At 41.5% G+C, this 26,183-nt stretch overlaps 1 protein-coding gene and 1 pseudogene across 17 annotated transcripts in view; one reads left to right on the top strand and one right to left on the bottom strand.

Moving 5' to 3' along the window:
* The window catches only part of DLGAP1 (DLG associated protein 1), a 1,249,429-nt gene that overhangs the window by 953,990 nt on the left and 269,256 nt on the right, over nt 1–26,183 (top strand). The window contains exon 1 of one of the 17 annotated variants that reach the window (XM_067699622.1): nt 8,060–8,347. The exons of the other annotated variants lie outside the window; for them this stretch is intronic. Coding sequence (XP_067555723.1) covers nt 8,297–8,347 — 51 coding nt within the window. The 5' untranslated portion in view covers nt 8,060–8,296. Of the gene's footprint in view, nt 1–8,059; nt 8,348–26,183 lie in introns of those variants that run through there. 17 annotated transcript variants of the gene reach the window in all.
* Nucleotides 1,109–1,849, bottom strand: LOC137203456 (cytochrome c oxidase assembly protein COX11, mitochondrial-like; annotated as a pseudogene).

Here is a 26,183-nt window from a genome sequence, read left to right as displayed (position 1 = left end):
TTACCTTTTCATTAAATAGATTTTAGACTTTTTATTTCAGAAAAGCTCTCTTGCCTTATATTTTAAGATAATTATTCTATTCCATTGGTTTGACTTCCTTTGCGAATCACAGCTACGCATATGTTGGCTATATTGCCTTGTTTCTCTAATCCTTCTTTATCCTTTCTATCTCGGCACCATTTCTGTGCTCTTTTCGTTCTTGTCTTTTGTGTCCCTTTATTGACCTTCCTTTCCTTCAATTCTGCCAGTTCCTATTTCACATCCTCCAGCTGTCTACCAGCAACCTTCGTTTTCTCACTTTTTCCCCTGAGTTCTTATCATTCTGCTTTGTGATCTTCCTTTATAGCTGTAATTGCTTCATGAATTACTGTTTCTAAGTTGGGTTATGCTTTTAAACTTCGTGGCAACATATTTTCCTGGTACATTTTCATTATTTATAAGAAATTTGTGGCTGCTGTTTTCCATATTCCCTAGAAGACCTGCATGCATGTTCCTTTTATGTTACTCTTATTTGAACAAGTTTTTTGGTTTTGGGTTTTTTTTTTTTTTTACTATTCAAACAGTTTAATACATCTTTTTTCAGAAGAACTCTGCTGGCGGTAAATCTTCACAATCGCACTTACATTTTAAAATTCGGAGACTTGGAACTATCACAAGAAATGCTAGAAGCCTACTAGATATACATTTTATTTAAATTTCATGGTACTGAAATGTCAAAGTACTTATTTAGTACTCTGAATGTAAAATAGCCCTAGATCTTAAAGGAAAAATACAGTCAAATTTGAAATCAGAATGTAATCTTTGGGCAAGCTGTTAGGGCTTTAGTGATTCCTCTTCCATTTTGAGCTTTTAAAATAGTGACTGCTGGGCTTCCCTGGTGGCGCAGTGGTTGAGAGTCCGCCTGCCGATGCAGGGGACACGGGTTCGTGCCCCTGTCTGGGAAGATCCCACATGCCGCGGAGCGGCTCGGCCCGTGAGCCATGGCTGCTGAGCCTGCACGTCCGGAGCCTGTGCTCCGCAACGGGACAGGCCACAACAGTGAGAAGCCCGCGTACCGAAAAAAAAAAAAACAGTATAAGAAAGAATGATGAGATCAACATTCACCATTCTTGGATCTTCAGCAAATTCAGGATCAATGTAGAAAAATACTGGCATATCTACTCCCTCTTGTGGATTAAGCCCTTGTTCTTCAAAACAAAACAGAAGCACTGTATTTTATTGAAATACTGTCCAGCTTCAAATGGTACAACATTGTATGTAGAAATTCCGTTTACTGGTTTGTCAGTAGGAGTCTTAGCTTTATAAAACGCCAGTGCAGTCTCCCCTGGCACTACGTATATTTCTGTTTGCTGAGGTCTAAAGTTCCACTGGAGACTTGCACGCACATCTGCATTAAAGGTGACTTCAGTGATGCGATCCTTAACAGGTACCATGTTTCCAGTCTGGTCTGATGCATGACCTGCTACTGCCGATTCTCCAGGTCCAGTAGTCTGGCCATAGAGCCGGTAAAGGGGCACGGCGGCGCAGGACACCTCCCCAGCATGCCCACGGCCGCAGCGGCCAAGTTCGTGAGGAGTGTCTTGTTCAGCCGCCGCCAATCCTCGTCCTGTGCGCGCGTGAGGGGGTTCGTGCTCTTCGGCCGCCGCGGCGGCCGCACCGCCAGCCTTGGGCGCCTCCCTGTTCCGAGCCGTCTCAGCTCCCTCTAGGCGCCCCCTGTCCCGCTCCTCCCCGACCGGAGACAAGGCTCTACCGTCTCCGCAGCCCTGGTCCGGTTCCCAGGGTGATTCCAGGGCCACCCGCAGAGAGCGAGAGCGACGCGCCTTTATCCCGGACGCCAGAGCCCTCCCATGGCCTGAACAAGTTTTGTTTTTTTTTTTAAGAGAATCAGAAGGTAGGCAGTCATTTTTCAAGCTTTCATGAACCGAGGGCTTCCTTTGCTGTTGCTACAGTTATCCACTGTTTCTTTATAGTATGCTGCATCTGTGTACTCACACATCCTCTGACTCTCAGACAAAACCTAGTTCTTTTCTCCCTCGGTTATTTCATGGATGACCCCGCACGTTACCAGTCACGTGGGGACAGAAATGATACAGTCATTTTTAGAAAGAATTTTTCTGGCCCTTAGTGAGATTTGCCCATTCACCCTCCACCACCTACATCAGTCCCTGCCTTTCCACACTGCAATGCTCTCAGACTGAGGTCCTCGCTTCGGGGGAGGGTGTACTTGGCAGAGCTCTTTGAGCTCTGCTGCAGCTAGGTCCCCTTCCTACCTCTCATTTACCTGCCACGTTCCTATTCCTTTCCTCCTCGGCTTTCTGCCTGACTCCGATTTGGGAGTTTGTGGGTGTTCTGCTGGTTTTGCTGAAAATGTGATTTCTGGGTAATTCTCTTTGTTTTGTTGTATTATTGTTTTTGTTGTTTGGAATGGCTGCCAGGAAGAGAAGTGAGAAAATTCAGTGGAAACCAGTCCTGTGAACATTTAGAAATATTTTCCTCCTGTTTTCTTTCTAGAAAGATGACTTTGCGTAAGGAAGCGCAGGTTATATGTATACCCATCGACCAAGTTAATCTTCAAAAATAAAAGTAAAACACAGTCAGCCTAGCATACTACTTCTTCATAAACGCAAGCTGCTTCTTCCGGTGCTCAGAGATCTTCCTTTAACAGCCTGTTCTAGGAGGCTGCTGCTTTGTAAACTCAAGCCCATCAAGCTGTGTTCTTTTGGATGATTCAAAAGACTTGTCCATCTTCATCTTTCCCCATCACATTTTCTTTGACAGGTTTTAATTACCCACCTTGATTCTGGGGTCCTACCGAAAGCTCCCTGTGTACACAAAGATGTAATTTGCCTGAGCACGGCAACTTAAGTTGATTGTTTTTAGGTGTGCCCTCCTTTCAAAAGGAAAATGTCTTCACTGGGGAAATTAAATTATGAATTTAATAAATCTTATGATATCTTAAAACATCCTGCATGCTCATTTTCTAAGCAAAATGCTTAATAGTGCATCTTCATGCAGTAGCGAGATCACAGCTGTGATGACAAGGGAACGATATAAAATGGTCAGATTTCATAAACAAGAAGACTAGTCCTGACACCCAACATAGAACATATGCTTTAAATGATTTCACTAGTAGCAATTATGCTATCATTACCCTCCCACCACAGCCTGCCAATTTAAGAGCTCTTTCACTGATTCATTCAAAAACTATTTATTAAATGTCTACTGTTGGCAGGCCCTGTGTAATTGCAAAGGATTCAGTGATGATCAGAAACAGACATGTATGTATCACCCTTCCCCCTCCCCATATCCTCAAGTCCGTTCTCCAGTAGGTCTGTGTCTTTATTCCTGTCTTACCCCTAGGTTCTTCATGACATTTTTTTTTTCTTAAATTCCATATATATGTGTTAGCATACGGTATTTGTCTTTCTCTTTCTGACTTACTTCACTCTGTATGACAGACTCTAGTAAGGTACATAGCTAGTGGGAAGCAGCCGCATAGCACAGGGATATCAGCTCGGTGCTTTGCGACCGCCTGGAGGGGTGGGATAGGGAGGGTGGGAGGGAGGGAGACGTAAGAGGGAAGAGATATGGGAACATATGTATACGTATAACTGATTCACTTTGTTATAAAGTAGAAAGTAACACACCATTGTAAAGCAATTATACCCCAATAAAGATATTAAAAAAAAAAGAAAGAAAGAAACAGACCTGATTCCTACTCTCATGCTCCCATTATCAGTGGGGAGATAAACATTACTCAAATCAATGACACAAATAAATTTAAATTTACTACCGTGGCAAGGGCTACATTGAATTATGCTGGGAGCTTACCCTGTCTGCAGTCTTGGTTGTCCCTTTCTTTGCTGGCAGGAACTGTGGCTGACTTCAAATTCCCATAGGACTAGGACCCCTTGAGATTCTAGGGGATGGGCAACTAGTATTTCTTAGCACTGCCCTAAACATCTTGCACCTAAGATCAGACTGCTGGGTCCCTGAGCCAAAAATGTTTATTCCCTGCTTTCCCTCCATACAACCCATCCCTCGTCCTTGCCCTGTTAGAAGAGTGACCAGTGGGAAATCAGGTCTCTCCACAGTGAGTTTAAAACTAAGAGGCAACCCAAGCAAGTGTCTTCAAAGATACCAAGAGTGTAGTAGCCCAAGCACCTTCTGAACCCTCTACTCGTAAGTAAAAACCTATTCCGAGTGATCAGTTTGCTCAGTACCTACAAAGGAGATTATGATACTGTGATAGCAGATTGACTTAAGAAGTTGGGGGAAGCACACCCTAGGAAATAGCGGTTGGGATTGGGTCTGAAGGAAGATTTAAAGTCAATTAGACAATAAGCCAGGGGAATCAGGCAAAGGTAGGGAGAAACAAAAGGGTCAGAAATAAATCTAGTGTGGTTAGGTCACCAAGGTGGTACAAAATGAGTCTGGGAAGATATGCAGGACTCTATCTGTCAGGGTCCTGGAGGTAGTGTCTAAAATTTGAATCTTTATTTCCTTGTTTGTGTGCGTAGAACAGCAGGAGTGGGGAGAGATGATATCCAGGTTGCCTTCTGAAAACATCCCTTTAGAGGAAGTGAAAAGATAAATAAAATGAAAGGAGAACCAGTTAGAAGACAAGTATAGCATCTCAGGTGAAAGAAAATGGTGACTTGGACTAGGCTGGTGACAGTGATGTTGAGGCAGGTGGATAGTTTCCAGAGCTTCCCAATCTATAGGACTTGGCGATGTTGAGGGAAAAGGAAGTGTCCGGAATGGTACCTCTGTCTCTGACTTGCATAAAAGATGGTGTTTCCATTCACTGAAGTAGGGAATTCGAGAAGAGCTACAGTGGGGTGTGGGCAGGAAAGGGGGAAGAGAAAATGAGTTTGATTTTGAAGGTGCTGCGTGTGAAGTGCTTCAAGGAATCTAAGTAAAGTTGTCAGGTACCTGAAGTTCATATGGGAGATCTGGAATGAAAATACAAATTTAGTTTTGAGAAAACAGAATTTTTTTGAGGTATGGTTGACTTACAATGTCGTGTTAGTTTTAGGTGTTCAGCACAGTGATTCAGTTATATTCAGTTTTATATATATATATATATTCAGTTTTATATATATATATATATATAATATATATATATATATTCTTTTTCAGATTCTTTCCCCTTATAGGTTATTACAAAATGTTGAGTATAGCTCTCTGTGCTGTACAGTAGGTCCTTGTTGATTATCTATTTATATATAGTACTATGTATGCGTTAATCCCAACCTCCTAATGTGTCCCCCCTCCTTCCCCTTTGGTAACCATAAGTTTGTTTCCTATGTCTGTGGGTGTATTTCTGTTTTGTAACTAAGTTCATTTGTATCTTTTTTTTTTTAGGTTCCACATATAAGTGATGTCATATGATATTTGTCTTTGCCTGGCTTACTTCACTTTGTATGATAATCTCTAGGTCCATCCATCTTGCTATAACTGGCATTATTTTATCCTTTTATGGCTGAGTAATATTCCATTGTATATATGCGCCACATCTTCTTTATCCATTCCTCTGTCGATGGACATTTAAGCTGCTTCCTTGACCTGGCTATTGTAAATATTGCTGCTATGAGCATTGGGGTATATGTATCTTCTCAAATTATAGTTTTCTCCAGATCTATGCCCAGGAGTGGGATTGCTGGATAATATGGTAACTCTGTTTTTAGTTTTGAAAATACAAATGTATGAGTCATCTGCATACAAGAGGTTTTCCTGAAATTCAGATTTCTCTTCACCGTGCTTCTTTTTCCAACCTTTCCAATTTGCAGATCCTTTGCTTTGATACAGAAAATGGTAAAGTTTGAGAGTTTGATGTTTAGTTCTCCACCTCCCCTTTCTCCTCCTTCATCATCATCTGTTCACATTACACCATCTGGACCACGTCTCAGGATTGTCCTTGTTCTTCTGTTTGTTCCAATTCATATCTTTCCAAAAGCCTTTTTCTTTTTTTTTTTTTTTACTGTCCCTGGCTTTTTTTATCGCTTTTATTATTTTTTAATGCAAACTTCATTTAATTCTGGGTTTTAGCACTCTTGCTGCAATTCCTGTAGATGCTCATCACTTACGTGTATTCTTCCTTGATTGTGAACCCATCTCTCTTGTTAGAAACAAGTTCCTTTAATTTGAGCATTTCAAAACCCTCCTTGTTCAATTCTTTTGGTCTCTTTAAAGGCTTTCTTCTTTTATTCTCATCTCAACCACTTGCTGTTATATCATCAGAATTAAGGTTTGCTATCTAATCAAAAACAAGTGTCCCCTTGTTAATCAACTATACTCCAATATAAAATAAAAAGTTAAATAAATAAAAAAACTAGTCTCCTTCTTCCTCTCTTTCTCTTCTTCTTCGTCTTCTTCCTCCTGCTCTCACTCTCTCTGATTTGGGGGGTTTTTCTTATGGAAAATTATCCATGATTAAAAACCAGCACAAATGGTTCTTCAGGTAGGTCTACAGTCCATGAGTTCTCAAGGATTTTGCAAGTTTGGGGTTATCTTGACACTTTCCCCACCTCTCCCTATCTACCTTTTGCAAAATTTACTATATATAACAAATTCTTGTAGTTGCAACCATTATATGACAATATTTCTATGACAAATTAATAATTTTATTAACATTTATTAAGATATGTGCAAACCATAAAATTCACCTATTTAAAATATACCATTCAGTGGTTTTAGTGTATTCACAGAGTTGCACAAACATCACCACCATCTAAATAAGAACATTTTCATCACTCCAGTAAGAGACCCATTTGTATTCACTTCCCAGTACACTGCCCACAAGCCTATAGAGCAACCACCGAGCTACTTTCTGTCTCCATAGATCCTGCCTGTTCTGGACATTTCATATAAATGGGATCATATACTCTGTGATGACTTCTGTCAATCAGCATGCTGTTTTCAAAATTCATCCATGGTATAGCATGTGTCAATACTTGATTTTTAATGCCAAATCATATTCCATTATATGACTATATCCCATTTTTACATCCATTCATCAGCTGATGAACATTAAGACCGTTTCCACTTTTGTGTCTGGGCTCTTGTAAGACTGTTTCCACTTTTTTGTGGGGGGGGCTATTGTAAATATTGGTGCTGTGAACATTTGTGTACAAGTTTTTGTGTGGACACGTGTTTTCATTTCTCCCGAGTATATGCCTAAGAGTGGAATTGCTGAGTCATATGGTAACTCTGTTTAACATTTTGAGGCAAATCAACCATTATTGCTTTTTCTTTATCATTTCTCATTAGAGGCAGCCATGCTCTCATTAATTCAGGAGAGAACTGGGGGCTTGATTTTGCATGGTGACAAAGTCAAAGCTTAAACAGTCTTTAAGCTAAAATTGCTTTGTTCAGTAACGCTGTCCTTGTCTACTGATTATCCAAGACTTGTCTCGCTGTTGTGATTGCATATTTTCCTTGGTAAAGCTGGATCTTAGTAAATGAGACTGCTCGAATTCTGTGAAGTAAAACGCTTGAGAGAGGAAACTGCAACACTTCCTTTGCCCATCTTGGAAATGAGACACTTTCACTAAATAAGGTTCTTTTGGGATGTTTTCTATGGAAGTCATTTTTTAAGAAAGAAAAAGTGTTTGCCGAAAGGTTTCTAGAACATGTTTAATTCATTTGAAGAAAATGAATCAATGATTAAAGAATGTGACTTTTTATTCTGAAAGAGAATTCGATGACCTGAGGACAGATATCTATTGCTATCTTGCTTCTGGGTCTCCGTCTGTAGGAGCTACCGGAATGTTGTATCCAACACAATGTTGTGTGTGTGTGCACACTTATCTTCAGAATTGTAAAATGCATCTATCTTGCCATTCACTGGTCAGACAAGCAGGTTTTCTTTTTAAAGAAAATTACAGAGATCGCTCCCCCACGTGGATTTCTCCTTGACAAAATATATATTATCCACTAACGTGCTGCAAAGTGAATCAATAGTCCAAGAATCCACCAAGCTAAAAACAGCAAGGTAATTTTGCTGGGACCGTGAACAGGCAGGACATTATCGTTGCAACTGCCCTGCCTACTGAACGGACTTAAAAATCTCCACTAAGTAGTCACTTCGGTGATAAGATCTGAGTTTGTTAACTATCTTCATATGAAAGAAACTGTAAAGTTGCAGGTCTAGAGTTGTGAGCCACGGGCCAACCGCTCCCCACCTCCCAAGTTCTGTGTTTACTGCCTTACTCACCCACTTTGCATCGGCAAATCACAGGGAGAAGCTAAATGCTCTCAGCTGCGCTAGACCAAATCAAAGCTGAGATGAATAATGAACTTACTTTTCCATAAAGACATTCTGTTTGGCATTTCAGCTAATAAGGTAAGCTAATGGCAATTCTGGGCTATGGAAAAGGAGATAAATAGTCTCTTTGTGTTTGTTTTCTGTGCTAATCCATAATTTTTCTTTTAACATACTGGAGTTAATGTCATGTTTCACGATGCCTGCGAATTTGGGATGAACAATTTCATAAAGAGTACCCACCCCCCATCGGTGTGCCCTTTTCCTTTGATTTCGTTACTTATTGGTACTGGAGGGGCTGAGGGAGAAATCCAGCTTTTTAGAGAGAATGGCATCTGTATGATAATATTGTTATCATGTATAATGCAAAGTGAATTTAGCTTAAGAGCAGAATAGGTAGAGGCAGCAAAGACAGATAACATGATATAAGCCCTGATGATTGAATGTATTTAGCGTGATATATTGTAAATTAAACGTTGAATGTGCTACAAGGAAAGCAGAATGCATACTTCGTGCTGGTTTCTGAGTCATTTCATTTCTAGGTACATGTTATTCTAGAGAAGGTAGTAATTTTCAATTGCTAAAATTATTCCACAGCTTCGGTTTAGGTGGGTTTTATTTTGTAAGACTGTTTTTAAAATAGCAGCGTGCCGGGAATGTGCATTTTCCTCATTACTTTCTTGATTTACTGTGGCTGCAAGGATTTCAGTTCGTGTGGAAAACGTACTTGTTTGTCCACTGAAGTTCAGGGAATAAAACACCATCAGACCCCTGTGAGACTTTCATGGCTACCTTGGCTACTGTATCTTAAGATCAAAATGTGATGAAACAGTTATGAGATTGGGATTTCTTTTTGTGATCCAGCTTTTCAGGGTTTAACACGGAGATTTTTCTTTTAGTCAGATCGGAGCACAAATCCCCGAGACTAGCAAAAGCTTAGCAAGATGGGGTGGGGACGAAATTACCATCTTTTCTTTTCAAGAAGAATGGCAAAAATGAAAAATAAGATTTCTGTTTTCTGGGCTCGTTGCTATGTCACCTGAAAATCAGAGACTCTGTTCTCTCAAAGTAGGTGACCTCAAAAGATATTTCAGAAGATCTATTCAAAACAGCCAAAGTATGTGGGAAATTTTGGAGAAATGGAAAGGAAATGGTTCTCCTTTTCCTACCTAATTTTCCCATTTTGTTTTTATGCGTGGGAGATGAGCTGTGACACCAGATATTTTTGTTTCGTGGAAATCTTTAAACATTGCAATCAGACTCTTATAGAAAAAGGAAGAATTTTTCTTCTCCCCTCCTCTAAATTGTTCACAGTATCTGTTTTTCCTAGAAGCATAAAGGGATGCTAAGTTTCAGCACAAGGGCCAGCCACTGCTAAAGACTTAGTTCCACTTACATGTCCCCCATGTACCACCTACAAATTGTAGGCATTTCTCTGGAAAAACCTCTAATTTAGCAAACCTATGAGAAGTAGGAGTGTAGCATTTTAGTCTATCACAGCTCATTTTTAAGAACATATGTTACCTATTCATACCTCAAGGTTTTAAAATATGTCCAATTTCACAGCTTTTCTCTGTGTGGAGGACCGTTGGAAGCTCAAACATGGCGGAGTGCTTGGGGTTCATAAAGGTGTTTGTCTTCTTTTCCTCTTTCTCCCCTTTCCGTCTGAGACCTCATCACTCCAGACCATGCTTGACTGTCCCATGCACTTTTATTGCTTCTCTATTTCTGACATTTCCCCCCGTTTCCCTTCTCCCCAGCATCACTGATCCAGAGCCTATGGGTTGCACTGTGTCCATTTGGAAGTCGGAAGAAATGAACAAACTAGAAAGCAAACTCTAACCCCCAAGTTGTTGTCTTCTATTTCCTGTCATTTATACAATAAGAAAACTTTGATACCAGCATGACTTTTTATCCACTACTGCCACCTAAAACCAACCCGATGATTTCAATATGCAGGGTTTTTTTTTTTTTGCGGTACGAGGGCCTCTCACTGTCGTGGCCTCTTCCATTGCGGAGCACAAGCTCCGGACGCGCAGGCTCAGCGGCCATGGCTCACGGGCCCAGCCGATCCGCGGCATGTGGGATCTCCCGGACTGGGGCACGAACCCGCGTCCCCTGCATCGGCAGGCGGACTCTCAACCACAGCGCCACCAGGGAAGCCCAATATGCAGGGGTTTTGACCAGCATCCTTTTGGTGATTCTTTTTGTCTACAGTGGTCAACCCACTCACCCTTCACCATGAGATGCAAAGTTCCTAGTCCTTCCACGCATTCTTAGTGATGCCAGATGAAAGCAGGTGTTACAGACTAACTCATAAACTCTTTGTGTTAATTAATGGAGAAAATCTAGAGAAAGCAGCACCTCTGCCTTCCCTTCTCACACACACACACACACACACACACACACTCACACACACACACGTGGAAAGACCACGGAGCCGCCATCCACGGAGGGCAGTGGTAACCGAGGCAACAGCGTGGTCACAGATGGCCCGCCATCCTAACAAGTTCTTGGCACACAGCGAGGAGGCTTGAGCAGAAGGCAGCAAACAGATTTGTTCCCAAATACATGTGAAGCCCATTTGTGGGGACAATCAGAATTAGGTGGAGGAGGAGCAAAGATGAGAGGGGGACTGGAACATCGCTACACTTGGTTACTATCGCTAAGGTTACCTCGTTGACGCACACAGGCTGGAGGAGCCGAGGGTATCTGCGTTATAAAAGTAAAGGTGGGCTTCCCTGGTGGCACAGTGGTTAAGAATCCACCTGCCAATGCAGGGGACACGGGTTCGAGCCCTGGTCCGGGAAGATCCCACATGCCACGGAGCAACTAAGCCCGTGCGCCACAACTACTGAGCCTGCGCTCTAGAGCCCGTGAGCCACAACTACTGAGCCCACGTGCCACAACTACTGAAGCCCACGTGCCTAGAGCCCGTGCTCCGCAGCAAGAGAAGCCACCGCAATGAGAAGCCTGCGCACCGCAAGGAAGAGTAGCCTCCGCTCACAGCAACTAGAGAAAGCCCGCGCGCAGCAACGAAGACGCAACACAGCCAAAAATAAATAAATAAATAAAATTTAAAAAAAAAAAAGTAAAGGCATTACTGAAAAGCCAACATCTCTAAAACTGGGCTCACTACCTTCCCCACAAGACTTCTTAACCTGCGTTTCCTACTCCTGTAAATAGGACCACCGTCTACCCATTTTTTCAGCCCAGAAACAGAGGGGAAAACCTTGATTTTCCCCTCTACCTCCCCTTACATCTCTAAGATAGACCCCTAAGAGTTGGTTGGATGGATGAATGAATGGATGGGAAAATCACCAAGTCCTACAGATTTTATTTCTATTCACTTCTCTTCATCCCCTCTGCCACTATCCTTGTTGAAGCTCCATAGTTTCTCACCTAGATTAGTATAAATTCCTCCTAAGTGTTCTTCCTGCCTCTAGGTTTCCTTTAATCCAGTTCATTCTATATATTGGGTTGGCCAAAAACGTTCGCTCGGATTTTGCCGTAAGATGTTACGGAAAAACCTGAGCGAACACCTTGGCCAACCCAATACTAGCGTCCAAATGACGTTTCTGAAATACAGATAGAATCAGTAAATCTTCTGCTTTACATCCTTCAGTGGTTCCTCCATACTCCCAGTGGTGAAGTCCAGACTTCTTCCCATGACTTACAGGGCATGACATACTTGGGGACCTTTTTCTTTCACAGCCTGATTTCTCAACACTCCCTCTGTCTATTCTGCATTTCATCCACACTGATGTACTTTTAACTTTCTCATATCCATTCACTCCAAACTCCTCTCCTCCTTATTTACGCCTTGTGAACTTTTTAGTCTTGGCTGAGATGACACTTCCTCCAAGAAGCCCTCTCTGACTGGCCATGTTTGTGTCCAGTCTCTCCCCATAGTTCTCATCACATCCATTATTTCCTTATCATGCTCCTTCATTTTACATGGGGTTGCCTATTCCACTGTTTCATGAAGGTAGATATCTGGTCTCTTATTCACAGTGTGGCCACAAACGAGCCCAAAGAAAATTCTATCCGACTGCATGAATAGAAACTTGGACTCCTTAACGACTTTATTACCTTTTTGTGTGTGTGTGTGGTACACGGCCTCTCACTGTTGTGGCCTCTCCCGTTGCGGAGCACAGGCTCCGGACGCGCAGGCTCAGCGGCCACGGCTCACGGGCCCAGCCGCTCCGCGGCATGTGGGATCTTCCCGGACCGGGGCACGAGCCCGTGTCCCCTGCATCGGCAGGCGGACCCTCAACCACTGCGCCACCAGGGAAGCCCTATTACCTTTTGTTTTGATGAGGTTGCAGAAACCAAATGCAATAATTCTTTATGTTACTCATTCCTGCAAAGAACCGTGCTAAAGCCATTCACGGAAATTCTTTCATCTTCATGTGCTTATACCTGTTTCATAAATGAGAAGACTGAGGCTCAGGTTGCCATGAGTAACACTGATATTAACGAATGGGCCCCCTGGTCTGTTTGATTCCAGGAGCGAGCTCTTTCTATCCTCCACGTGGCCCACTGCCACCCTGGAGTGAGAGAAAATTTTAATCTTAAAAATGAATAATGGATGGTAGAAAAACCCTTGATTTTTCACCACCTGCCTGTTCCTTTGCTTTCTGGCCTCCCCAGTGCACCCTGAGTGTGTTCTTCCCTTATTGTTAACCTGAAAGTACCTTTCTTTGTGCTGTATTCTTTCTTCTCCAGGCTCAGTGCCTTTTTCTGCCTTTCTTGTTCTCTCCATGGTGAGAGTAGCTAGGCCTCACGTTTCTGTTCTATTTCCATTGTCCTTTTCAACGTGAATTTCTTTCCCGGTCCTGCTCTGTGATTACTCCTTCCACAGTGCTTTTGCCTGAGCTCAGTTAGATCTTAACATTCATCAGTCATAGCTTGACGTCAGACTACTCAGGGGGCTTCCAGCGGCCTTTCGGGGGAAGCAAATTGCTGCTGTTACCACCCGACCCCTTAATTAGCGGTGCTCTCTGCGGGAGAAATCTCTTGAAGTGCAGCTAGAAAAGGGGCATCTACGACTTCTGGACAATTATCCACGTTGTGTTGACCGTGATTGTCTTTAGGGTCCTTGTGATCCAAACCAACCCATGGACGCACATGGTCCCAAAAGCTGAGAGACAACAGTACAGCATCATGTGAGGAGCACACGCTCCTAAGGTGGATGGACCTCGCTTTCTCTATCTATGTGGCCTCGAGACATCAGTTTACCTTTCTGCGCCTGTTTCTTCATCTGTAAAACAGAGATAATAACGGTGCCCACCTCGTAAACTGTCGCTCAGCACAGAGTAAGTCCTCCTCCACGTTGGTAGTGTTGGTGGATGGGGTATATGGAGAAATGGCTCCGAATACGGCCCATCCTCATCCTAGAAAAGTGTGAATGTGACTGTTTAGGGCAAATGTGGCTTTGCAGGTGGGACTGAGCTAAGGATCTTGGGATGGGAAGATGACCCTGGATTATCTGGGTGAGCCCTCAGTGGAATCACAAGGGTCCTTGTAAGAGGGAAGCAGAGGGAGACTTGACCACAGGGGAAGGCCATGTGACCATGGAAACAGAGATTCGAAGATGCTGTGCTGCTAGTTTTGAAGTGGAGGAAAGATGGGCAAGGCAAGGACATGGGTCATCCCCTAGAGCTTCCAGAGGGAGCTCAGGGCTGCTGATACCTTGGTTTCAGCCCAGGAAACCAACTTTAGACTTCTGGCCTCCAGAACTGTAAGGGAAGAAACGTGAGTTGTTTGAAGCCACTAAGTGTGTACAATTTGATACAGCAGCCCCAGGAAACTAATACGGCGGTGATATTTTAGGAAACGAAAGATGACTCCAAAGGAGCTGATAGTGTACGAAAGGGGATATTACAAAGGCTGCTGCATGGGGGGCTGGGAGGGGGGCAGGGGGTATTGGGGAGGCCCTCTGAGCCTTAGCTGTGCGCCTGACAGGTGGTTGGAGGTACCGCAGTGCCGTGTGTTAGAGGAAGGGCAGAAGGAGAAAGTGGAAGGGTGCCGCCTGGGTGGGGATTTTAGGCAGAACCAGAAGGGAGGTCTTGTGGAGGCGGGAGCTGGTGAGTGGTGGTTGAGGCTGGGGTGTGGCAGGGAGGGTGCCAAGCCGAGGGTAAAAGGCCCTGCTCGGCGAGGAGTGATCAGTTCAGAAGAAAGGATGGTTTGGGGATTTCCTTGAGGAGGGAGAAGAAATGTGGACTTAGAAAAGACCCACAGAAACCAAAGGACCGATTTTCTATTGTTCTCAGCTCCCTATTGCTCATAGAAAAAAGGCAATCCAAGAAAAGGCGTTTTGAAAAAGACCTGTTGTGCTTTAAACCAAGTCAAGATTATTAGCAAGAGGTTGAGTGCCTTCAGCTTAATCTACAAAGCGATCCCATCCAGAGAGGCTCAGTCTGGAGTGAAGCTTGGTTTGAACTCTCCATGTATTGTACGCAAATTGGTGTTTCCTGCAGAACACACTGCCCTTTCTCGAGGCCATGCCTCCACATATGCTGTTTCCTCTCGTGTAATACCCTCTTTTTCTCCCTGGGTCCAGCTGGCAGTCTGGACCACCATCCAAGTCTCAAGTCAAGTACGACCTCCTTGAAGCAGTTTCCATGGTAACTGAACTGTCTAGTATGTATTTTCCAGCAATGTCGTAACTTCATTGCAGCCACACTTGTGTGCTTCTCGCTCCCCTCCCGCCACAAATTCTACCTCTCCCTCCACAGATTGAGATCCCTGGGGGCAAATACCAATCTATGAGTACTTGCATCTTCTGCTCCCATAGTGCATGGCATATAGGAAGCCCTCAATAAATGTGAATGGTTGCTAAGAGAGTAGATCTTAAACATTCTCAGCGCAAAAAAAAAAAAAAAAAAAAAAAAAAAGCACTTAAGTGATGTGATGAGGTGTTAGCTATGTTAAGCTATGGTGGTCATCATTTTACAATATATAATTGTATAAAGTCGATAGGTGGTACCCCTTAAATTAACACAGTGTTATATATCAATTGTAGCTCAGTAAAGCTGGAAACAGCACACACAATGTAAGGGGGCTTCAAGAACAAAAAATAAATGTGAATGGATGGATGGATGGATGGCTTCATTCATTCATTCATTTATCCTGTGGGCAGAGTTATCGTGGAATAAAGAAAACAAGTACAGTTCAGGAACCCTAATGTCAGTGTCTTGAGAAAGTAAGGCGTTCTACACTATTCTTTCAAAAGCAGGAAATTATAAAAGGAAATAACACCAGAACTGCATGAAACAGGTATTAATTCCTTTATCATCTATTGTATAGTTCAAACAACAACTCAAAATCGGAGCTAGAATTTAAGAACAAGTTTTCTGGACTTCCAGATTGAATTCACCTTCTCTCCTATGACACGATTTTTTGTTTTTAACTGAGGCAGTCTATCAAGGGAGAACAACAAAATACCATGTGGAATGCACACGGATTTATTTTCAAGCATAATAAAACCGCAGGTGGGTTTTTACCTATTGTATTTCACAATTGAGGAAAACTTGTCTAAAATTCACAATTTTTTCCTTAAAAAAGATAAATATGTCATGTTCAATGCATGCTACTATCATTAATGGTTACTACTATTATCTTTTTTTATAAAAATGGATAGTAAGAGCAGTAGTCAAACATGTCATGTTCATATTGGGAATAAAATTATATGAACTGACTCACAGATAAAGAAGACAAACTTATAGTTGCCAAAGGGGAGACGGAAGGGAAGAGGGATAAATTAGGGGTATGGGATTAACAGATACAAACTGCTATATTTAAAAGAGATAAGCAACAAGGATATGCTGCGTAGGACAGGGAATTATACCCATTATCTTGTAATAACCTATAATGGAGTATAATCTGCAAAAATACTGAATCATTATGCTCTACACCTGCAACTAATACAATATTGTAAATCAACTATTCTTCAATTTTAAAAGTTATCTTATAATAATTAAATGCATCACTAATAAATTATCAAGTGATTAAATATCTACAGTCTCTGCCCACAGCAAGCAATTCAAAAGGCCCAATTAGTATGTTGAAGTCTCAGGAATAAATTATAAACTACTTTATCCTCATCCTACATCCTATTTTTAAATTTATTTAGGCTGTGCCGGGTCTTGGTTGGGGCATGCGGGATCTTCATTGTGGCATGTGGGATCTTTAGTTGTGGCATGCAGACTCAGTTGTGGCACGCGTGTGGGATCTAGTTCCCCAACCAGGGATAGAACCCAGGTCCCCTGCATTGGGAGTGCGGAGTCTTACCCACTGGACCACCAGGGCAGTCCCTGAAGTACTTTGTAAACTTTGAATTACATAGTTAACAAGCTCTAAGAGTTTATTCATTACTGTGAACAGGAAAAAGTTGCAGCTGGCTACCAGATAGGGTGATACATGCCTACATCGTACATCGAACATGTAGAATTTGAACACTTTCCGCCTGTAAAAGGCACGATGCCTGCCGTTGTAGGCAATACAGATATGTGTACCAACCATGGTCAGTTCTGTGCTTTACAACTGCTGAGCATTTCTAGTCTTATTTGTTTATAAACCAAGCAATGGGCTGTTTCTTAACATCTGAAAGACCCTGATCGGCCTGATTAAAACTGATGAATTGCTTTAAAGAAAATTGCCTTAAAGAAAGAACAACTAGCGTTTTAATATTTCCTGACTTCAAGTAAACTAGTAACAGTGTTACTCCCTCTTAGTACTCTGTAATTAAGTCCTGTGTTTGTGATAGGGGAATAATTTTGTTGGGCTAAAACATCAGGAAAACTCAGTTCTTTGACCCACTCACGGAAGCTTTGAAGGGTTGGCTGTTATTCTAACACAGTTCCGATCTTCTCTCTCTCCTTTCCATGGTTTTAATTTTGTGGCTCTATCCCAATCTACATTATTTTAAAATGACTAAGAAATTAGATGTCATCAACTAGTCATGTACTGGGCTTTTCAAAAATTGGCTCGTTTCTAAACTACCATGAAATCAGAGGGAAAAACGTGTAGTGTTGCATTCATCACTGCACATGACTTTTATAAGCTGGCATATTTTGCTTTCTCAAAACAAAATTCTAAATCAAGTCTAAGGTTTTTAAAAAATTTAGTATTTTTTGAAAGTTTTGTTTATGAGGAGGATACATTTGTATAAGATATAAAGTTAATATTGTTCATTACTCGATCATATTAATGTATTCACAGAGTCAAAAATCACATACAAATCAAGTTGAAGGGACCATAAGAGGGAATATACTTAAGTATCGCCTATGTTCATTTTTATAGAAAAAACATAAACGCTCTAAGTTATTGAGGAGGGAGAGCTAATTCATTATAGCAGAGGTTTGAACATAAAAAGGAAAGAAGAAAGAAAATACCATGTTTGGATTTTGAAGTCTTATGACATCATAACACCCCAAACTGGGAAGAAGATGGAAAACACATCTTGAAAACCTGGTCCACACATGCATGCCTCCCTCACAAAATCCCAGCCCTATTTTATTAACACATTTTCACACGGAGCAGTTGGATCTAATGAGAGGCTAGATCTTGCCTTTGTGTCCGAAATGGACTTATTTCTCCCCTCGTTCTGAGCTCTCCTGTAGCCAGCCCCAGAGCCTGGAGAGCCTGCTTCGTTGTTCATCATTAGCGTTTATCATTTTTACAGAATGCCACGGCGCGCTCAGAACTATACCTTGCTATTCAAAAGAAAACACAAAGTCCCTGCGCTTGGCGGGGAGGGTGAGCCAGACCGTTAAAAGCATTCACAGAATCTAAGAAAAGGAAACTACAAGAGTGATGAAACCATGCATCTGGTAGGCTGCCTCTGAGAGGTGGATTCCCAGGGGCTGTGGATGAATGGGTGCCTGAGAATTCTTTCTCCCGCTTAAACTGACCACCGACTGCGATGGCTCAGAGCAGCAGGCTACCTTGGAGCAGGGGCAGGTGGCAGTCCCGCAGTGGAGCAAGCCAGGTATTGAAGTCACATAACAGGTGGGCGAAAGTGCCCTTCCTCCCCAGTGGGCAAACACCATTCACCTGCCATCTGTGTGACAGCATTCAGGGTCAGGGGAACACCTGACAAAGGGTGAAAGAGAATCTACTCCCATTACTTTTATGATCATGCAGAGAAAACGTCCATAAAAACAGAGGATAAGAATGTGGCGTGGTCCATTTGCAGCAACATGCATGGACCTAGAGATTGTCATACTGAGTGAAGTAACTCAGGCAGAGAAAGAGAAATATCGTATGATATTGCTTATGTGTGGAATCTAAAAAAAAAAATGATACAAATGAACTTATTTATAAAACAGAAACAGACTCACAGACTTAGAGAAAGAACTTATGGTTACCAGGGTGGGGAAGGGTGGTGGGGAGGGATAGTTAGGGAGTTTGGGATTGACGTGTACACGCTGCTGTGTTTAAAATGGATAACCAACAAGCACCTACTCTATAGCACAGGGAACTCTGCTCAGTATTCTGTAACAACCTAATTGGAAAAGAATTTGAAAAAGAATAGATACATGTATATGTATAACTGAAAAAAAAAAATGTGGCATGGTGATGACATACACCCCTGCCCTCACACAGACCTGATTTCCTCTTTCACATTACCCAATAAATGCAATTTCCTCCTAAAGTACATTTTTAAATAAATAAGAGCGGTAGGATTCTGACAAAGGTATATTTTTCTGGGTGGGAAAGTGATGCATTTGGTTTCATTTCCTCCTGGTGTCGTAATCCTTTGTCACATCAGCAATGCTACCAAGATTGGAACACTGATTTTAATATTTCATACTTTAATTGACTTATCTACTCGGTTTGAAATTTGGGGTGACAGTATATTTTCAGCTCAACCTATTTTAATTCTTATCCTAGACGCCAAGGAATCAGATGACAGCAGGTTTAAGGTAACATTAACCACTTCTTATTTTTGGCAGGTTGGTAAAAATTATTAAATTTTAATTATTAAATCGGTCTATAAAGTCAAGTAAAATGCACTCAAAATCGTCTTTATATTCATGTTTGTAACCACAGAGCCTGCCACATGGCAGGCACTCAATAGATAGCTGATGAAAGAATGATGGGGGGAAGCACATCATTAGAAGGGTGAAAAAGAGACATCTCCGTATGCAATCAGAAGGAACCCTTTCTAACCATATTTGAGGTTTCCGCTAAATGAATTTCAATCACCAAAAAGTAAAACTCAGGTGAGATGCCCTTAGACCTCCAATGATCGTGAGTGGTTTCAAAAGAGCTGTAGTTTATTTGTTAGAAAGGAGAATAAGTTACATGAAGTCCTCATAACATAAAATTTGCCTTTCTTACATAATGGAAATGGTAAAAGTGGCATTAGAGTTCTGCTTCTTTCTCCAAAGGATATTTTTTTAAAAGCACCCACAAATGTCATCCCATCTATTTTTAAGCAAAGTGCTGCTGGATAAACAGCTGAATCGTCTAAACCCAACGGGAAAATTCAACTTTAATAAGCTATTTTATCTCATTGAAAATAAGTGACACAGACCGATACAGAACATATGGGTTTTTGCATACGATTACATGTACATTTTCTTAACTTTAAATACAAAATTCTAACCCAAGCTGAAAATACAGGAAAGAAAAATAGCTTTAATAATAGTTCTTGCTGATTCTCCTACCCAGCTTTCATCAGTTTCCAGTTAAAACCTGTTCCTTAGGTTTTCTTTGCAAGTGATGGAATAGAATCTGTAGGCTGAGATCATGTGAAGACGACGCAAATTCTGAAAGGCCAGATCTATACGGACTGTAAATTGGTGGACTTTTCACAGATTTTGTTTTTTTAAAGAAAAGTGCGTTCGGGGTTTTTCCACAGAATTCATTTTGTAATGAAATTGATACATGTTCATTCTGAAAAAAAATACAGACAGTACGGAATGGTACCGAGTTAAAAGTGAAAGCCCCCTGCTTCCCAGGCTCCCCCCTCCTACATCCTAAAGATAGCCACCACTATTATCATTTTAGTGTTTTCTGATATTCCTTGCATGTACTCAAACACAAAAATATATGCGTATGTATGAGTGTTATACTGTAAATACTATTCAGCACGTGGCCCTTTTACTTTATTATATATGCAGTTGACCCTTGGACAACATGGGGGTTGGGGTGCCAACCCCCCACGAAGAAGAAAATTTGCATATAATTTATAGTTAGCTCTTCCTATAGGCGGTCCCTCCATATCTAAGGTTCTAGATCCTTGGATTCAACCAATCAGGATCGTGTAGTTCTGTAACATCTACTATTGAAAAACAATCCACATATAAGTGGACCCACACAGTTCAAACCCACATTGTTCAAAAGTCAACTGTGTTGGTCTTCTCTCCATGTCAGTAAATAGATCCACCCCATTCTTTTTAGTAGCTGTGAGACGCTTCGTTACATGGCAGTGTTCCTTCCTTTAGCAATTGTTTAATGCTCATCTACCATATGCCGGGCGCACTTCCAGATACTGAGAATAAAGAACTAAACAAAACAAAATCGCTGCGTTCAGGAAGATCACATTCTACATATTGAGGAACGAGGATGTTAGCAATGCATATCGACAACCGTCATTCACGATCACATTGTTAGCTTTTTACAAATGATGCCAAAATAAATCGCCCAGTAATTAAATCTTTAAACCAATTCATCAGTTGAATAAATTGCAGATATTATTTTTATATATCAGTCTTTCAGTCAGTGCTTTTGTTATGTTATCAACTGAGTTTCATTAATTAAAATAATGCAATAATAGAATTTTTATGAATCACTCTATCTTTTATAAATCTATATCCTCAAGTACCTTAATAAAGATATTAAAATTTTATCTGAATTGAATCCACCTGGGATAACCTATGTTAATGCTTCAAAGGGGAAGCTCGTCAGATGCCCTAGTTTCCCTCTACTTTTACTGATCCATGTGCTAGAAACTTCTGATTTAATTATTTCATGATCCCCAAATGCCTCCCGGATACAATTTTTATGTCTCCTTTTGGTTTCTGTATAACATAAGAACAAAGGAAGGATGTTTTGTAAATCAAAACAAATAAATGTACTTCTCCATAGGAAATTCAAGAAAATTATGCCTCCTACAAAATTGGACAGAAAAATCAATTGTTACTTATGTGATTCTTGTTCAAAAAGCCATCCCTAAAACACCAGATAGGGAAAACCACTTCTGAGTGTCTGTTGCCTCTGTGTCCCATATATTTATTACAACTGAAATCAGGTCAAATTTTACATCTAGAAGCACTTTGGACGGAAGAAGAGAACAAATCCCCCCCTTTCCTGCCTCATCCTACCCCACAGTGTCCTACCTACCCACTAAAAGTATTTTCTGTTTGGGACTTCTTACAGTGATATCGGAACATTTGACTAGTTTGGCTAGAAGCTAGGAAGCACTTAATTTTCTTTTTCTGATTTAAGAACTATGTCCTCCTTAAAAAAAAAAAAAATTCCCTGTGGACTTTCTGACACAAAAGAGTTTGTTTTGTTTTCTGGATGTTGTCCAACTCTGTCTCAAGAAAAAAGAAAATAATTACTTTTTGCCAGATGGGATATCATAAGTGGAGCTTAATTTAACACTTTTCTGTTAATTCAAAATTTTTTCTTCCTCTGCACAAACAATTGCAAACTTGAGTGGGAGGTTAAGTGCCCCCTCACCCAGCAGCAGTGAGGTGTATATGAATTACAGCAGGCCAGCCTCATTACTAGGAGGAGGCAGCAGGCCAGCCTTATTACCAGGAGGAGGCTTGAATAGCTGAAGAACCCAAATCAGGTCAGTTTGACTCATTACCAAAAAGGTAAAGAAAGGGGAAAAAAGACCCAAAATAAGCCTTTCTCAAATGAAATATATCTGCGTTGTTACTGTTTGTAGGAGTTCACAACTTCTGTACTGGAAAAACATCATCGTTGAATACGAAATGTGGGTATGTGTCCGTGTATGTGTGAGAGAGAGAATTCTAAAGACAATATTCCAGAATTCCCGTCAATATTGGATGTTACAATCCAAAAATGGGCAGAAGACCTAAATAGACATTTCTCCAAAGAAGATACACAGACTGCCAACAAACACATGAAAGGATGCTCAACATCACTAATCATTAGAGAAATGCAAATCAAAACTACAATGAGATATCATCTCACACCAGTCAGAATGGCCATCATAAAAAATCTAGAAACAATAAATGCTGGAGAGGGTGTGGAGAAAAGGGAACCCTCTTGCACTGCTGGTGGGAATGCGAATTGGTTCAGCCACTATGGAGAACAGTATGGAGGTTCCTTACAAAACTACAAATAGAACTACCATATGACCCAGCAATTCCACTACTGGGCATATACCCTGAGAAAACCATAATTCAAAAAGAGTCATGTACCACAATGTTCATTGCAGCTCTATTTACAATAGCCCTGAGATGGAAACAACCTAAGTGCCCATCATCGGATGAATGGATAAAGAAGATGTGGCACATATATACAATGGAATATTACTCAGCCATAAAAAGAAACGAAATTGAGCTATTTGTAATGAGGTGGATAAACCTAGAGTCTGTCATACAGAGTGAAGTAAGTCAGAAGGAGAAAGACAAATACCGTATGCTAACACATATATATGGAATTTAAGAAAAAAAATGTCATGAAGAACCTAGGGGTGAGACAGGAATAAAGACACAGACCTACTAGAGAACGGACTTGAGGATATGGGGTGGGGGGAAGGGTGAGCTGTGACAAAGTGAGAGAGAGGCATGGACATGTATACACTACCAAACGTAAGATAGATAGCTAGTGGGAAGCAGCCGCATAGCACAGGGAGATCAGCTCGGTGCTTTGTGACCGCCTGGAGGGGTGGGATAGGGAGGGTGGGAGGGAGGGAGACGCAAGAGGGAAGAGATATGGGATCATATGTATATGTATAACTGATTCACTTTGTTATAAAGCGGAAACTAACACACCATTGTAAAGCAATTATACCCCAATAAAGATGTTAAAAAATATATATATATTGGGGGTTAGAAGGAATCATGGAGCATGCCATTAGCAAAGACTCTTCTACAAAGATAATCATTCATTATCTTGAATAAGATTCTTACCTCATGACAGTTTTTATCATAAAAAGTTGGCACGGTCTAGGTTCATGATACAATGCAAGACATGACACATACCTATATTTATAAGCCAATGTCACTTTCATGTCTCTATTTGCTATATTTCGTTTGCACAGATTCCTCTGAGTGAAACAAATGTTGGTATAAGCTGTACAAAAAATGTAAGTTCCCAAAGACTGCGTTCTGTTGTGGTTTTTCCCATCTACACCTAGGAGCCAACCTCCATTTTTGTTCTCTGCATATCCGTAGAGGAGATCAAAACAGTTTTGCAAATTGTGAAAAGAAGTCATGAAGATGAATCATTTTCTCATTTTGTTGAGTTCAGAGGATAAGTAGTTGCAGTATGATGAAGCTGAAAGCACTCAGGTCCTAGAGAGAAGAGATCTGAATTCTAGCCCAATTCTGCCACTTATTAGCGGTATAAGCTGTAATTTACATTCCGGGTGTCCGTTTCTTCGTTTGTAATTGATGGCATTTATCAAAGCATGATGTGAATAGATGTTCGTCTGAAGAGAAGGAATTGAATTTGACAAACCGAGTGATATACTCAGGTTTCTTGATTGGCAGACCTCCACAGAAACACCCAGTTGCAGCTCCCTAGAGGCCACCAACGACTCTCTCCTGGATGCTGGCTATGCATTCGATCCCCCAAACCCACCGCCATGATACTACACCCCGCCACCAGCTCCTGCATGCACAGGGCACTCCCTACCTCTGCATATCAGATGGCAGACTTCTTCCCTGCTATTCATAGAGGAAAATCCAGGACTGAAGGTTCCCACACTTACATCCCAACTGATCCAAACATCAGGTATAACTCAGGTGATGTAATAAACGATTTCATGAGCACTTTTAGCTCATTTTATTTTTTAAGCTTATTTGATAATCTGCTTGGAACTGGAAATACAGGCAGGAATAAGACATAATCTCAGCCAGAGGAATGATGTCATCCTGCCTCTCGAGTAGCTTACAGTTGGGTGGGTGAGACGGATTTGTCAACAAGTGGTTTTAAAATATTGTGATCGTGTTGCATTAGTAGTATGGGCAGGTTGTCAGAGCAGTTCTTTATTTTTTTAGGTGAGCTCTATATTTGTTCCATGAAGGCAGGTCATTATGGAATTCTTGGTCTTTTAGAATGCAGAAGAGCTTAAACAAAAGATAGGTCTCTGAGAATCCTATGTATTTCGTGTGGTGTGATGTGTAGATTTTCCTCTTCATTTGTCAACAAGAAACAGAAATTTCACAAATGACTCTCTTGCCCTTAAAAGCTTGTCCATTAAATTCACAAGCTTGGCGGGTGCCCTGCTAGGCGCTGGGTCTGTAGTCCAAACAGCAGAGGTTCCCTCTGCTTGGACAGCGTTTGTGGGGCTCCTGAGAGGCCGGTTAGGGAGCTGGTATTTACGTTGTAGGTTTTGACCCAAACTAACTCCTAGAGAAGGAACAGAGCACATACAGCTCACGACCGAAGACAGCCTGCCTATCAACCAGCTCTGAGTGGTCCTGTCTGCACCTGGAGTCTCACGCCCGCCGCCCCAGAAGCCGCCACCTGTGATGGCTGGTTCTGGGTGCCCCACCTGGCTAGGCTAGAGGACTCAGTTATTTACTTAAACACTAATCCAGGCATCCCTGGGAAGGAATTGTGTAGATTAAAATCTACATTCAGTTGACTAAGGAAAGGTGCTGACCCCTGATAATGTGGTCGGGCCTCGTCCAATCAGGTGAAAGGCCTAAGAGCAAAGCTCTTCTTCCAGAAGCAGCATCAGCTCTGCCCGCAGACGGCAGCATCAGCTCTGGCCTGAGTTTCCACCCTACCAGCCTGCCCACCAGATTTCATACTTGCCATCCCCCAAAACCAAAACCATGTGCCAATTCCTTCAAAGAAATCTCTGTTCATTCTGTTCTGCTCTCAGAACGTTGACTGATCCACTGTCCCTTACTCACAGGCCACTGAAGATTCCCCCAAGTGCACGGAACTTCCCACCCCAAGCCCCTCCCACCCCCAGGCTCAAAGAGCCTTGAACAGTTCCACAGTCCACCACGGTTCAGCTCTATCATGAATTAAATAGGCTGTAGGGGGTTGGCTCCCCGTGGGAACTTAATCATCACTTACAACATGATTTCTACACAAAAATACCTTCTGAATTCCGAAAACAACTTTTATTTAATAGACATTATATATATATATATATATATATAATACTTATATGTAAGTTCATACCATCTTTATCCTTACAGTAAGGCCCTGAGTATGTGTTCCTGTCCTCATTTGATGTTTGAGAACACTGAGGTTAAAAGAGATTAAGGTCACTGGGCCAAAATCACACCTGGTAAGTCGTAGAGTCAGATCTGAACCCGGCTTTACCTGATTCCAAACTCTATACTATATTCATGTCACTATGATCCTTCCCCGTACGTGAAAAACCGGGCAAGAATTACATAGTGGCAAAACATTCCATTTTCTTCTGTGCCACGTTTGTAGGTGTGCTGTGTGGAGAAGGGTTTAGACATTACCTAACATTTATTGAGAGCTTACTATGTGCCAGGTGCTTAAAGATTCCTTTAATGAAACGTCTAGGTTGAATAATATATCATTTCTATACTTGGACACTTCAAGATTCTAAAACATGTTATTCCTAATGATTTTTTGTCCCAGTCCGTCTATTTTGGTCATAGATATTTAATAGGTTTTTCTCTCTAGTTCTTAAATGACAGAGGTTTCACATTGACATCAAGTACCATATAAATTAGAATAAAAAGACAGGGCTGTTCTAAGGTGA

The sequence above is a fragment of the Pseudorca crassidens genome, chromosome 12 (genome assembly GCF_039906515.1).
Source record: "Pseudorca crassidens isolate mPseCra1 chromosome 12, mPseCra1.hap1, whole genome shotgun sequence".
Lineage (NCBI taxonomy): Eukaryota > Metazoa > Chordata > Mammalia > Artiodactyla > Delphinidae > Pseudorca > Pseudorca crassidens.
Note: the sequence above shows the minus strand (reverse complement) of the source record. Positions and strands in the feature narration are given on the sequence as shown.